The 14,977-nt window shown below is 50.0% G+C and overlaps 1 protein-coding gene across 6 annotated transcripts in view; it reads left to right on the top strand.

Annotated features, from left to right (window-relative positions):
• The window catches only part of CLIP2 (CAP-Gly domain containing linker protein 2), a 96,977-nt gene extending 85,032 nt beyond the window's left edge, over positions 1–11,945 (top strand). For 3 of the 6 annotated variants that reach the window (XM_080364951.1, XM_080364952.1, XM_080364953.1), the window contains 5 exons: positions 1,481–1,564; positions 1,995–2,151; positions 2,650–2,809; positions 3,375–3,560; positions 4,009–6,993. In XM_080364951.1, coding sequence (XP_080221077.1) covers positions 1,481–1,564; positions 1,995–2,151; positions 2,650–2,809; positions 3,375–3,560; positions 4,009–4,188 — 767 coding nt within the window. In that variant the 3' untranslated portion in view covers positions 4,189–6,993. The other 3 variants (XM_080364955.1, XM_080364954.1, XR_013923660.1) reach the window with 2 other exon arrangements.
• The last annotated feature ends 3,032 nt before the right edge of the window (positions 11,946–14,977 follow it).

Here is a 14,977-nt window from a genome sequence, read left to right as displayed (position 1 = left end):
GCCCAGGTAGTCTCTGTTAGGGGCAATGTCCTACCGCATTGCTGTGCGTGGCATGTGCTTTTGGGGTCTGTGAAAGATTTGGGGCTGTTGCAAGACACCCAAGGTGCTTCCAGATGACATCTTCCCTTGCTCATTCCCAGGAGGGTCATATTTCTTCATTTTTCCTTAGGGTTGGGGTGTTTTTTAGCAGAAAACATTATCAGTGTAGATCACAAAGGTGATTTCTAAAGAACTAACTTGTCACTTCTCTTTTCAATTGGCATTTGGCTTATGACAGCATATCTTTTTCTCAGTTATTTGCTTCTGAGGAGTCTGTTCTCTGCAAAGCCCTTGTTAAAGTCCAGCTGAGGATGCAGCAAACTAAACGGAGGTTACTGGGGATTTTACTGGCTTAAACTTCAGTTAATAGAAATTTTGTTTACTTTGAGTGTCCGTCCAGCTGTTTGTGGATCCAGACATAAGTGTTTTGTCCATTTCTATCTTTCCTCAATGCTAGCTAGGCAATGTCAGTTGGCCTCGTCACTGTCTTCACAGATACAAGATTACATATATGCTATACCAAATTGTATGCTGATTGGCAGGTATTCTTGCCTAGTGAGGGCAGAGTAACTAGGTTCAGCAACCACTGCTCTTAAAATGACCACTCAGTCCATGTGTGTGTTGTTTCCACACTGAATAAGCCATATGTAGATGTACTAAACCCAACAGTTTGGACTTGAGCCACAAAAGCATCATACTTCACATCTACAGCTCTGAGTGTGGAAACACATCAGTTCCAGAAAATGTTTTTAAAAACTGTCTCTGCCTCCCAGTGTAGGAGGTAACACAAAGAAATAGAATCGTAGGATCATTTAGGTTAGAAAAGACCTTTAAGATCATTGAGTCCAAGTATTAACCTAAGACTACAAAGTCCACCACTAAAGCAGGTCCCTAAGCACCACCTTACATTTCTTTTAATACCTCCAAGGATGGTGGCTTAACCATTTCCTTGGGCAGCCTGTTCCAGTGCTTGATAACCCTTTCAGTTATCAGGCAATTCAGTTATCAGATGAAATTTTTCCTGATATCCAGTCTAAAGCTTCCCTAGTGCAACTTGAGGCCATTTCCTTTTGTCCTATTACTTGTTACCTGGGAAAAGAGATCAACACCTACCTCACTAATCATGCTGAAAGTTCCTTTCTATGTTTTTTATTAACATTTTATTCTGTCTTTTTCACCCACTGCTTCCTTGCGGCTGCTTTCTGAAGCCTGGCTGATATGGCTTCCCAGCTGCATATCCTGCCTCCTAATGCCTGGATGGTGGGGAGGTGCAGTGAGAAACACCCACTATCTATCTCCTGCTGTTTCTCTGCCATTGTGGGGTGCCACCACCATGCCCCTGTCACACCCTGACCTGTGCCATACACTCTATACCTTCCTGACTTGCACAAAACATTTTCCGAGCTTCTCATCTTTTTCTTGTCTTTTCGTTCTCCCACAGACCTCCAAGACAAGCTGAGTAAAAGAGACAAAGAGGTGTCATCACTGGTGTCCCAGACTGAAACTCTAAGGGCCCAAGTAAGTGGTAAGTTTCCCTAATCCAATGCTGGTAGGAACCAGGTGTTTCCCTGCTCGTCCTCTGTACTGGTGGTGAACAAGGGCCCAGGTGCTGAAATGGTCTGGTGTAAAACGTGACACTGCCTGTCTTTTAATGGATATTGTTGGTAAAAATTCATTCAGGGGTTTCAGTCTCTTTTCAGGAGTTGAACACAAACACTGCAGAAGATATTTGTACCCTAGGAATATTTGGACTCATTGAATGTCAAAAGCTGAAAGAGGCAGAAGTAAATTGAGATGGGCATGTTGTTTCAGAGAGCTCCCCTTAAACAGGGCTAGATTCAGAGCTAACCAGGTCTGTTCTGTTAGGAGTGGGAACGGCGAAAAGGCAAAAAGCAGAAATGTAAGTAAAGGACTAAGTGACCTTTCTTCCCCCCTGTATCCTCTGCCTCTCGTAGCTTTGGAAAATAAATGCAAAATGGCAGAAAAGAAGGCTGATTTGGTGTTAAAAGAAAAGAAGAGGCTGGAAGGTGAACTGGAAGCCTTGAGCAAGAAAACACACGATGCTTCAGGGCAACTGGTCCTGATTAGCCAGGAGCTACTCAAGAAGGAAAGGTCAGTCTGAAGGACGGAGCTGGAGGCAGGGGACTCTGTGTCTGTTCATTCAGGGTGCTGTAACTTACCACCAAAAGAAATCTAGAGGGTGAATTGTTGAAGTCCAGCCCCCAGCTTTCCCGTTCTTTAGAGATACTCATGTGGGCATTTGGTTAAAATTGGGCTGTGAATTATCAAAGGGACTGCCCTTTCACTGCTTGCCAGGAGCTACAAGACAGCTCGGTGCTATGTAGGTGCTGAATGAAGTCATTGACAAGCTAGCCAAGCTGGCTGCTGCTCTGCTGTGAAATACGGTGCCCTGTGCAGGTCCCAGGCTCCTTAAAGCTGGCACAGTGGGGAGGGCAGGAGGTCTGAAGGCCCCAAACTGGTGGGAGTTGGGTCAGGTTTGCTCGCTGGCCTTTCTTTGGATCTGTAGCAAAGGTGGGAGGGAGCACAGCAGGAGTCCAGTGGTGTGTGGGCTCTGGAAATGTCTTCACCTTTTCACGCTGCTTTTTCCAGGAGCCTGAATGAATTGAGGGCATTGCTACTGGAGGCCAACCGGCACTCGCCTGGGCCAGAGCGGGACCTTAGCCGGGAAGTGCACAAAGCTGAGTGGCGGATGAAAGAACAGAAGCTCAAAGATGACATCAAGGGGCTTCGAGAGAAGCTGGTTGTGCTGGTGAGGGCACTAAAACACCTCCTGGCTGTGGGTTGGAGGGCTCTGAGCTGCTCGTGGGAGGGCCTAGCCCTTCACTCTTGCTCCAAGTCTTCATGCTTTCTTTTGGGCTGCTGAGCATCTGATGGGAACTTTCTTGACGGCACCTGTGAGCTGTGGCCTGTCTTGCAAAAATGTCCAGGTGTCCTTGTCCAATGTTTTTCTGTTCCCACAGCTTTTAGATCCATGGCTAAATAGGGCTAAAATTAGTGGGAGAAACTGAAGGTCAGCCAGCTACCCCACATTGGTTTACACATTCTCTCATCTAGGAATTAGCAATGTCCTCTAATTCCTGTGTACTTCGGTGTCCTCCAGTGGTTGAAATGTGAATAATTTATTTGAGCTCTGCTGGGAACAAATTGGAGCTGCTGCTGGCTGTACTTGATACGATTGCCTTCAGAGTTGTGCTCTGACCCCATCTACTGTTGAAATCAAAACACAGTTACATGAGTTACTGTGGATTTCTGCTTAGTTTCTGTAGTTACCGGTTTTAATCTAACATGCTTCTATTTTCCCTTTGCTGCATAAGGACAAGGAAAAATCAGTTACGGATCAGCGGCGATATTCCCTGATTGATCCCTCATCAGAGTCAGAAGTGATCCGGCTGCAGCATCGGCTCGTCAGCACGGAGGATGTGCTGCGCAATGCGCTGGAGCAGGGCCACCAGATGGAAAAGCTCATGGAAGCAATGAGGCTGTCTTCTGAGAAAACACAGGTACAGCATCAGCAGTTACTTCTTGGGTCACTCAGCCCTCAGTGGTCAACTGTCTTGAGCAATCTCCTCCGATCTTGCCCTGTGCTGTTGGGAGGTGATGCAGTCAGCTGGCTCCCTTCCTTTCTGCTAGAAACAGCCTGGCAAGACTTTGTTCTGTCAAATGGAGCTTTAAACTAAGAAAAGCCATGCTAGTTGGTAATTACAGATCCTTCTGTGCTTTGCAAGAATGGTGGCTAAATGTGGTGTCTTGGGGAAGGTTGCAGTGTGAACAACTGTTCTTTACGTGTACAATGATGTGTAGCCACGTATCCTTGTGGTACAAGCCCTTTATAATATGAAAGTTGAGGGTTTCTGCCATCCCTGTTCTTCAAAAGGTTTATTTCCTTGCAGTCTATAAGCAGAAACTTTGGAGGTGACCCTGGGAAAACGTTTTCCCTTTCTCTTACAGAGATGTCTCCAGGAGCTGGTATCTGATCTGGGTTTGCTGGTGGACCATGATTGTTCCTATTCCAGTTATTGTCTTCTCTTCCCAACTTCCTTTGCTCTCGCTTTGTTTCTTCTGACAAAAGCAAAACTGCTTCTGTTGTTTGCCTTGTATCTTCTTTGTGAAATTGAAGGCTACAAATAACTTGACCCTCCACATTTTGTTTTTTCCATCTCTGTGGTGTCTACAGAGGTATCACAGGAGGACTGATTCCTCCTGTGAAGTGCCCTGCCCCTTGCGCCAAGCTTTGTGCTTCGTGTCCTTTATTGCCTTTCTAGCTTGTGTTGCCTCTCGTGTCTGCAACCAGGTCATGGCTTTCAGAGCCCGGGTGCACCAGTGCTCCTCTCATACTTGCTCATTTAAATTCTTAGCTGAAAAACATCTTTCTCTTGCAGTAACGAGCTACCATTCAGAGTCAAGCAGAGACCTTAGGATAGTACAGAACAAGCCACTAGACACGGAGAACGGGCAGAGAGCTTGCTTTCCCTGATGCAGGTGTAGATATGTTGTGGTAGATAATCTGGGGGGTATCAAGTCTTCTCCTCCCATGACGCTGTCTTCTGCACAGTCTGCAGGTACACCGAATGGCTGTTTGCATTGCAGCAGTACTTGCAGGAGGCAGTATAGAGGAGGGTGCGTGGTAAAAACTGCAGCCTTGAAAGCTCTGCTCGCTCAGCTGAGCATCTGTATGTTGCAGACAAGTCTTTTTGTATCCCGCAGTGCAGCGGCAGCAGCCGTCTGCCAGCTCCAGGCAGGACAGCTGTAGTCATGATGACAAGTTTGTGGCAGTCCAAGATGTGCTATAATCCTGTCAGTACCTCCAGAGTGACTTTAGCTTCTGCTGTAATTGCTGCGTGTCAAATGAAAACGCATTATGACAACCTCATCTGTTGGAAGCTATGGGAGGGGTGGGGAAAGTTACTCTGTTTGCTTTAATGCTAAGTCCCTTGAGAACAGGAAATCTTCCCCTTCGCATTCCTGTCTCCAGAGGTGGTGCAGGTGGTGATTATTCCTTCCCCAACTGTAGAAAATAACTAATCTTATATAAAGTGAGTCGGAATGGATCATATGAGGTCAGCTAATCTGTCCCTGGTATTACTTTGATACCTTCATGCTTAAGAAATCTTAGAGATACGACAAGATAGCATTATGCCTTCAACGACAAACCATGGTACTAAGAGACAGAGGATTATTGCAGGAAGCCAGGCTTCAAACTTCTATTGATGTCAGATTGCTAAAGTGCCTAGTTACAAGGAAGTCTGGATCAAAGCTCCCTAGTTGTGGTATGATGTCTGTTGTTCCTTCCCCTCGTGAAAGGGAGTTGTTAACTAGGGGCTTTCGGGCTGAGCCAAAGGACACTGCTGGCCCAAAGACATTCTGGTGCGATAGTTAGGGAATCGATGATTCTTCCCTACAAGCCGCATTTCCACTGTAACCCATTCTGCACTACCTTCTGACCCCCCATCTCCTCTCTGAGAGCAGCAGCTGTTGCCCAGGGATCTGCCTTGGCATCTCTCTCCCTTTGTCTGTAAAGCCTTCACTTTGCAGAATGCTCAGGAAGGAAATCTCTAATTACCACAAGCTGCTGCTGCTTTCCCTTCCCCGGCTTCGTCAGCCACCACACTCTGCAGTCCTTGATGTGCATGGCTGGCCCTGCTGTTAAACAAGGAGGTGCAGGAGCTGGGGGAGCATAATGGCACTGTGTCTTCATCTCATTGTCGAGTAATTGCTGCCATGCTGTTTCCATGCCTGCAGCTGCAAAGTATTTGTCCTGTAATAGAGGAAGAGGATCTTTGCCTTCTCCATGTCTTGGGAGACCCTGATCCTGCAGCTTTACCAGAAATGACAAGGGTTTTGGCACTCAAGCCTTTTGCTGGAAAATTTGTAGCGATTGCTCCAGGAGCGTTTTTATTTTAATTTCAAGCGAATAGCACCACTTTGTTTGTTATAATGACCACGTACTGAGACCAAATTTCAAACCTAATTCCTGGTATCTGGTAGCTGCTTAGTGCACAGATTGGATGTGCTGCGGCCAGGGTAGGATATGTTGCCTTGTGCAAGGCCTGAATCACCTGTGGTAGTGGGTGCAGACCCAAAGGTGAGTCACTACAGGAGCACTCTTGCCGTCCGCGCAGGTACCGCTACCTGGCAAACAGTTCAGGCTCTCAAAGCAGAGCTCTGTCTGAATCTCTGCCTGTCTTTCCTGCCCAGACTAAACCTCTGTACTAGGGTTGGTGATGCACCTTTCTGGTGATGGTAAGAATGGAAGCTGGGTAGCTGGGACTTCTCTGATGATGGGGTTTAAACCTTGCAGTCTTGTCTCCCCATAATGTCTGGTTTTGCTGTCATCTGCAACTCGCCAAAATCTGATTACCAAGACCCAAGCAACTGACATCTGGCACGCTGTGACTTTAGGCTGCAGGTTTCTTCTGCTTGTGCTGGTTGTACTGTCATTTTGAATCTGAAGGGCTCCGTGTTATCCCTGCTAAAGAAACATTATAAATGTTTAAAAGTTCTTATGTTTTCTAAAGATAGAACCGCCTATCCTGGCTGCCAGACTTATCCCCAGAGATGGGAAATGAGGAATGGCAAATGTCCTTTTCCTTGCTGGGATGTGCACTGTGCTGTGTTTTGCAGCTAACGCTGCCCCTGGCTGAGGGCTTGTTTATTGGGATTTAAGAGTCAGAAGTGAAGAGCAGGTCTGTGTCCATAAGAAACTTGGGGGATATTTTATAGCTGGGAAAGACACAATCTGGCATGTGGGGTTTGGGCCAGGGCACAGAGGGCAGGAAGCTTCTTGCCAGAAGCGGGGTGGGATTTCTGCATTCTCCTTTCCTTGTGTGGAGTGGGCTGCTAGGGAAGGAGACTGCAGTCTTGGCAGATTTCAGCACTTGTAGGCAAAACCACTAGGCTCTGTGTCCCTCTTCAGTAAGTATTGTCCGTTCTCCATTGCAGACTGTTGGAAATTCTGGTTCTGCTAACGGGATTCACCAGCAGGAGAAATCCCACAAGCAAGAGGTAAGTTACAAGTCGAACGCTATTTAAAAACAGCTTTCTGTGATTTCTTGCCTGCTGTGCTGGGGATAGCTCAGGGCTGGAAGCAGTTCTGCCAGCAAAGCTTGACTCTGTCATTCCCACAGCAAAGCAAGGGGCTTTGTGCCCGGTTCCCCAGCGTGGGGGGATCCTCACCTTACCATTAAAACCACTTGAAGCCAGCAGGAAGGTGCTAGTGAGATACACACTGAGGTGCTAATGGGTGCTTGCTCTGGGAGAAGCAGCGGGAAAGGGGCTTCCCCTCGGTCTCCTGTGTCGGTGCCTGTATCGCTTTTCTCCCAGAAGTCTCAGCTAGAACCTGCTTGGTCTCAGATCTCTGCTGTCCCCTTTACTTGGGTGGCATTTGTAGCACAGACTGTCCTGCTCTCCCATGGTTTTCATCATGTAGGGCAAGACCTGTAGCCTCAGACTTCATCTCCTTGCAGGCAGGATGGCCGGCCTGAGGAAGAGGCAGATCTGGGCAGATCAATAGGTCAGGACATAGCAGGCCTGGTGGCATTCTTCTCTGTGCCTCGGTTTCTTCTTCTGTAGAAAGACCTCTGTGCTTGCCCTCATTTTGCCTCACAAGGTCTGTTTTCTTCCAGGAAAAGCTCTGATAGAGAAGAGGTGAAGAGGATCATTTCACGCCAGTATCAGCTCCTTGTGCACAGTCAGGAAAAACGATACCACATCTGGCTTTAGCACCTCCAAAAGACCAGACACAGTATTTTCACCTTAAAGCAGGACAATGTTTATAATATACTAACGGATGTAATCAGGACAATCCTGGAGTCCAGTTTTCCAAGACAGCCATTGTTCCAGGAGGGAGCAGAAAGATCTCTTTGGGTTTGGTTTCTTACTTGTATTGGTTTTGACTGTGGAATCTGTATTGCTTGAGCTGTCCTTGTCCCACCAGCTGACGTGGTCTGGGTAACAGCTGCCCCAAACAGTGGCCAAAGTGTCAGCGAGTCCCAGTAACCCCGCAGGAGCTGCCAAGGGATTTGCTTGTGGTGTTCAGCTCCAAAGCGCGTGCCCAGAGGCTGCACGCTTCCCACATGGTCTGTCCCTTCCCTTCCACCCACCCTGCTGTCCCGAAGACCTGCACAAGCAAGTGAAACCTGCTGGGCTGACTGTTCGTGCTGGCATGCGTGGGCTGAAAAAAGGCAGGGTGTGGGGACATGTTTCCCTTCTCGCCTTGTAGAAGATATTGCTGTTCTAGAGCACAGAACCTGCACTTGAATCATAGCATGTTGTGGGAAGTAATCTGATTGCAGAGGGGTATTTATTTCGTTTCTCACCCACTGCTGTTTGGGGAAAGAGCTGTGGTGGCTCTGAGTTTGAGGACAGACACACCTTGCTCAGGTGTGGTTGGCCTTTCTTGCTGCAGAGAGGTCGCTGAGCAGGCCTGCCGATGCCCTGGGCCACGGCCAGGCTGCCCGGCCTGCTGCCCCTCGCCCAGGTCTGGTTTGTTGGGTCTTTTTTGAGCACAGGACAGCACAGACAGCTAGATCTCAGCGTCGCTGGCCTGAGAGCTCCGTGCTGGCTGCAGTCAGTGTAGGGCAGATGCCTTGAGGAGATGGTTCCCTCCTTGCCCGTTTAATTTAACAGCTAATCGGGGATTACCTGGCCATTCTCCAGAGCCGCCTTTGGCTCTTCAGTATGGTGCCTGTCCCCTGCCACCAGGAATGGAGGAGGTTAAGATGTTGCTGTAAGCATTCATGCAGTAGTGGCTGGCTGTATTTGATGGGTACAGCAATCCTCTGTGCGTGACCTGAGTACAAGCATTTGGAGCAGAAGGAATTCAAGACTGGAGCCCATGCAGCTCTTGTGTCTGTACACAGCAGTGCAGGCCCAGGCAAGGGACTTATTCCTCCTTCTGAAGGCTTTCCTCTTCTCTTGAACTTTGCCCCACAGCTCCCAAGGGACAGTAGGGTGGAGGAAGGGGATAATATGCTCTTAAAGGGGTGTGAGAGTCCAGTTCAGATTCACTGTTCACTATCACAGCAGTATTTTTACCAGGCTTCTTCTAGTTCATACCCAGCTCCTCCAGTCTTCAGAAGCTCTTTGTTATGATGGGGCATCTATGAAAGAGAACAAGACAGAAGAGACCACTGAGGGAGGAGATCTGAGCCATACCACAGGCAGATGAACGTCACAGTGTGTCAGCTTCGTTGCTTTTTGCCCTGATTTCCTACAAAGTTGTGTTGCTACTTCTTAGTGGGTTGCCAGACTCCTGCTTCCTTGAAGGATGGGCAGGCAGAAGCAACCTGGGAAAGACGTGGGCTCCGTGGCTCCAATTCTGCCGTGAGGAGGATGCTGATGGACCTGGGCCTGTGATACAACACTGGGCCCTGCTCACTTGCTGCAGAGTTGGTGATCTGCCTGCATTCCGAGGGAAGGTGAGAAGGGAAGGTGACTTCAGGGGAGCGAAGCAGGTCAGAAAACACAGCTTAAATCTGGTGCACAGCAGGGGCAGGCAGAGCTTGGGATCGAATTGGCTGGAAATAATTCAAGTGGGATCCCATCCTGCCTTGTAGAAGTGCTTCAGCTCTTACTAATCACCAGGAAGATTGCCGCATCTATACCTAGCTCTGGTGGGACTTTCCCAGGGAATCGTAGTGGTAGATTCCAAAATCCTCCTGGTTGGCTTATTTATCTCTTTGGTGATTTAGGAAAATCCCAGAAGCAGTGTGCATTGTTACAGCCTGCAACTGTGAATACATCGCTGGGAGCTGCTGGTTTTAAGGATTTAGGGCTGTTGTTTCCCAAAGTGCTCCTGTTGGCTGGATGGTCTCTGAAGTCATGTCTGCAGCTCCTGCTGTTGTAGTAGGGGTCTTCTTCCAGTGCCACTTGTTCCCAAGCCCAGGGCTGCCCGGGCGCCTGCAGGTGGGAGAGTCCATTCTGGTTTGTAACTTATTTTCCCTGATGATACTTCTAGTGACTGGTGACCAGCTGCCTTCATCTGCAGAGGAAAAATACCTGCCTTTTCCACCTCCCCTGATGAACCTTTGGCTTGGCACAGGGTAGGATTCCTCAGGAGTGGTTATGGGGACCATGTATATGGTTCCTTCAATCAGACCCAAAGTTGTCAGGGTGCAGTGGTTCAGGGTGGAGGAGTCTCTGGCTCCTGGCTCCTTCCAGGGACCATCCCCTGTGAGCAGCTCAGACCTGTGGTCTTCCCAGTCAGCTCAGGTGACAATGCAGAACGGCAGCAGATGCGTCAGAGCAGGTTTGAAGTTAGTGCTGATGGTCATCTTTGGCTGTAAATAGCTGTGCTGGTCCCTAAGGATCAGCCAGGAGCTGATGGCACTTCTTGGCTTTCTGTGGAGGCTGTGTGGTCTTTGTGTTGCGGGGCTGTACCAAAAGGGGCAGCAAGGCAAAGCCAGGTCCCCTGTGTCCCCACCGCTGTTGGTGTGCAGGTCCGTGGGAGCTGCTCCCCAAACAGGACCAACAGTGTCAACAGGACGTGCTATCACGTGTGTCATCTGGGTTTCAGCTCAACGCTGTACGCAGTGGCCAGGAGGCATTTAAAGGACACCAACCGTGTCCTCCCTCTCTGAAATTGGCACAGGCTTCCCAAGGACACTTCCCACTGCCTGCCCTTCTGAGGTTGTACGGGACCAAACTAGGGACAAACTTGGAAAGGACAAGGAGGAGATTCCCCAGCCCCTCTATTTATTTGTAAGTTTTAAGTGCTATTTTTGCCTATGTGGTGGTGTATAAAGTATTTCACGATATTTGGTCTTACTGGCTTGGTTCTTGGGGGGAGATTTTCCAAGGGCATTGGAGCACTGATGCACCCATCTCCTGTTGTCGGTCAGGGGCTGGTTCCTGTTTGTGCCTTCTCTTCCCCTTCGGCTTCAGCCTTGCTTTTATCTCGATCCCCGGGAGCTGGTACCGGGGGGGCTGTGTTCTGCCCAGCCCCTCTCCCAGCTTGTGCGTGCCATGCTGCTTTTGCATCTGGAGCTGAGCCCTGAGCATCACGCTTCAGAGCAGGGTGCAGGGCGGGGAGCAGGAGATCCCACTGCTGGATCCCTCGGCACCAAGGGAAGGACCAGCACCCCTGTTGTGAGACTGGCCCTCCCGGCCAGCTGTGTTATCCCAACGGTTAGTGACGCTTTTCTGCTGAAAGCTGAGACGTTATCCAGTGAAGAAAGTCTTTGAAATGGAGACTGCTCCATGTTCAGCGAGTTCTTCTCTAACCCTCTAGACCAAAGGGAAAGGAATTGGTGTTGATTTGGTGATTTCAGCTTTATCCCTCCTACAGCAGCCAGAGAGCTGGAGCAAGGGGCAGCGCGGTGCCGGTGCCGGACCAAACGACAGCTGCCACGTTGCCAGCCAAGGCTTTCCAGCTCTTGCCTACCCCCAGCACCAGCAGTTCCTCTGGCTTGCGGTACCAGATGCATGAGGGTTTCATTAAAACAAAACGATGCAAAGTAACACTGTAAAAGTCTTAACAGAAATTCCAGTACTCCGTTGTTCGGCAGCTTTAGCAGCTCAGCACTATCTCGTAGGGAGTTATTAATACACTAAGATCCTATAGGCCTCATGTAAGTTACCAGAATAAAGATGATACTAGATGTATAAATGGATGATAACCTTTTACCCGTACAGTATGTATTACAATTTTGTAGCTTAGTCATTTTTTGGCTATCAGATTTTGTTAGTATGATATAAAAAAAAAAAAAAAGGTTTGACTGCTAATGTCTATTTTGTTATTTGATTCATTTTATTTCTTCCTCTGTACAAAAGCTGTACAAATCTCAGTCTGTGTAACTACTACAGATATGTATTCATGTACCATCCACCCCTGTCCTGGCTTGCTGGTGTGGTGAGCTCGTTACTAAACAATAAACTCTGTGGCTGAAGTCGGGCACCCCGGGGCTGCTGGGGGTGTGTTAAGGGTGTTTTGCAGTGCACGAGCCATGATGAGATGGCAACGGCTGGGGGGCAAGGGGGGGCTTTCCCTTCACAGCTCAAATATGGGGCTTTGGCAAGTCCCCCCATGCCCTGAGCCCCAGCGGTGACCTGGAGCCATCAGCGCTTGGGCCCTGCCAAGAGCAGGGTTTGCAAACAGCCGATGAGGTGCCCCGGGAGCTGGCACGTGGTCTTTACTTTTCTGCACCCCTGTGCTGGAGGTGACAGCCTGACCAGACACCCACTCCTGGGGCAGCTCCCCCGGCTCGCTGCTGTCAGGTACCTCCCAGGCTGCGGGGTGGTGGTGCTATTCATTAATCCATGATGATTTTCCCTCTTAGTCTCCCCAGTCCCTCCTTTGGTGCATCCAGAACGCCCCCAGTGTCACAGCGTGTGCGCCAGACCCCTCTCCCCTCGCTTTGAGACTGGCAACCGCTCGTTTGAGTGATGTCACCTTAATTTTACAGGTGCAGAGACGGCAGCTGGGTCACCCTCATCCCTTCCAGCTCACCCAGTGCAGCCCTTCAGAGCCCAGGGAAATGGCCATCGCTGCGGATCGGTCCTGGGGGAGAGCTGTGCTTGGTGCCTGCCCCGTGTGTGGGTCTGGGTAAGCCACGCTGCCCCCCAGCCTCCTGCCCCTCTTCCCCTGTGTTCCCACCACACGTGCCTGTACGGACGCTCTGAGCACCGTGGGGTTATGCTGTCCCCCGTGGGGCAGGACTGGGGGAATTTGCTCCAGGGCTGGGTGCTCCTTCCATGGCACAGCATCTCTTCATGGGGAATTGTCCTGACTGCCCATGGCCCAGCACAGCAGCACCGCATACAGCCGCGAAACATCCATCTCTCCTGCCGTGCTTTAATGCTCCCCTGGGCTGTAGATCCTTTACGGAAAGGCAGAGCTTTCCCAGTGTGGCCAACTGTCTTAAGATACAGGAAAAAAACTGAGATGCTTTTTTTTCCTTGCTACCTGGCTTCTTGTTTTCCTAGGCTTAACGTTCTCCATTACTGGGATTACCTGAAAGCTTTTAACTCTTTCTGAATAGCTGGTGAGGTTTGCAGGTGATGGGTTGGTTCCAGAGTAAGGTCCCAAGAAAATTACAGGTGATTGATAAGAACAGTGTGAAAACTGGCCGTGCAGCTATCCTGCGGAGCTGTAACATGGTCCGTGCTAGCCTGCTGATTTATTTTTCCAAAGTGTGTAAGTTGCTGTCAAAAACAAGTAACCTGAGACTTTCTGTATCCCCCTTGGCTCCTTGGCCCTGTGCATTGCAGGGTCTCAGGGTCTCCCATCATAGCTGGGTCCCTGAGTCACCCCGTCCTCCAGTGGCTGGAGGGAGAATAATTTATTTGAGCTTTGCTTGTGAAACCTATGGACACGGGAAGGTCCATCGGGACTCAGCCCAGCATCGGTGCTGGGCAGGGAGCTGATGAAGTCGTTACTTTCCCTGCCCTTCACTTCCAAAGGTGCTGCTGCTCGCTCACATCGGGTCCCAAGATGCTGCTGTGGGCAGCGCTGGAGACTGGGATCTTCTCCCAGCCACGCAGCTCTGGCGTGGGGAGCTGGGCAGTGGCTCCCGTGTGCGATCCCGCTGGCACGGCTCGGCCCTGGCCCTGGCCAGCTGCTTCAAGGAGGTTTGTGACCCTCTGCTCCACCGGTCCCGGCTCTGCAGCCCGAGGGGGAGGACCACTCCAGCGGCATGTCGAGCTGTCCCCCCCCCCCCCCCCCCAAGCAAGTCCCCATTTGCAGCCAGCACTCCCAGAGGGAGATGTACATGGGAAAAATGGGTTTGGGGGACAAGAGGCTTTATCCAGCCAAAGTGAGTTTTCCATCAAAGATGCTCTTCCCAGGGGCTGGGCTGCCCAGGGAGGAGGCAAAGGCCATGAGCACTGCATCCCTGCTCAGGGCGGGTGATTCCAGCTCCATTTTTTGTTTAGTTCTATTATATAATTCATTAATGTCCATATTTGCAATCGAGTGCCCAAGCCCTGGTATCTCAGAGCGATAACACTGTAGCGCATGCCTTTGTTTGCAGACATCCCATTTCGGTGCTGTTATTTGTATGGTGAGGATTAATAAAACATGAAGTTTAAAGATGCCTAAATCACAGTGGGGGAGCAGGTAATCTCTGCCAACAATAATATTTGTACTTTATTTTCATCCTAGCATCCAGCCAAGGAGCGGAGCCTGGGCACTGTTGCATGCAGATGGACAGGGTGAGGGTGGCACAGGCATCCCCGCCTCCTCCTTGGCATCACGGGTGGCTCGGAAGAGGTGACGGGTAGAACATTCTTTGTCATCCGTGCTAGGGACCTCATCCCCCTGGGATGCTTGGCTCGTGCCAGGAGCTGGATGGGTGCTTTAGGGATGTGTTTAATCCAGCGGTGAGACATGAAATGGGTCTCTGTGGGGGCACAGACAGAGGTGACATCTCTGCATGGATGTGGCCACCCTGCTCTAACCTCACATCCTGTGGCCACCCATGGTCCATGCTCCCACAGGATCTGCCACCCAAGGGCATGTCCCTTTGGGATGTCCCCTCCGGATGGGGTGGATGTACCTGGACTCTGCTCGGTGCTGGGAGCCCTGTGGGCCACCAAAGGTGCAACTGTGCTCTGGAGGGGCTGCCCATGTCCCCTCCCCCCTGCAGCCCCAGCACCAGCGAGCCTGGCTCGAAGGGGCATCCCAGCCCAGCAGCCCCAGGGCTGAAATTGGGGCCAGGAACGTGCTGCTTCCCTGGCAAAGCTGTTTCCTCCCCATCTCTTTGCTGCCTAACAAGTGTCCTTGTCAAAATGGCTAATTTCCTTCCAGAACAAAAAGTCACCTGAATACATTTGGAAGCTGTATTGCACTATCAGGGTAATCAGAATTTAATTTGATGCAGTCAAAGCTCTAAAAAGATGTTATCAAGGGGAACATCAAAGCTGGATTCCTGTGCTTGGAAATGCAAGTGGAATGCTTAGTCCAGATTTCTCATTTTATCGG

The sequence above is a fragment of the Falco punctatus genome (genome assembly GCF_963210335.1).
Source record: "Falco punctatus genome assembly, chromosome: 1".
NCBI classification, from domain to species: Eukaryota; Metazoa; Chordata; class Aves; order Falconiformes; family Falconidae; genus Falco; species Falco punctatus.
The sequence above is the reverse complement of the archived record's forward strand: the minus strand, read 5'-3'. Positions and strand labels throughout refer to the sequence as shown.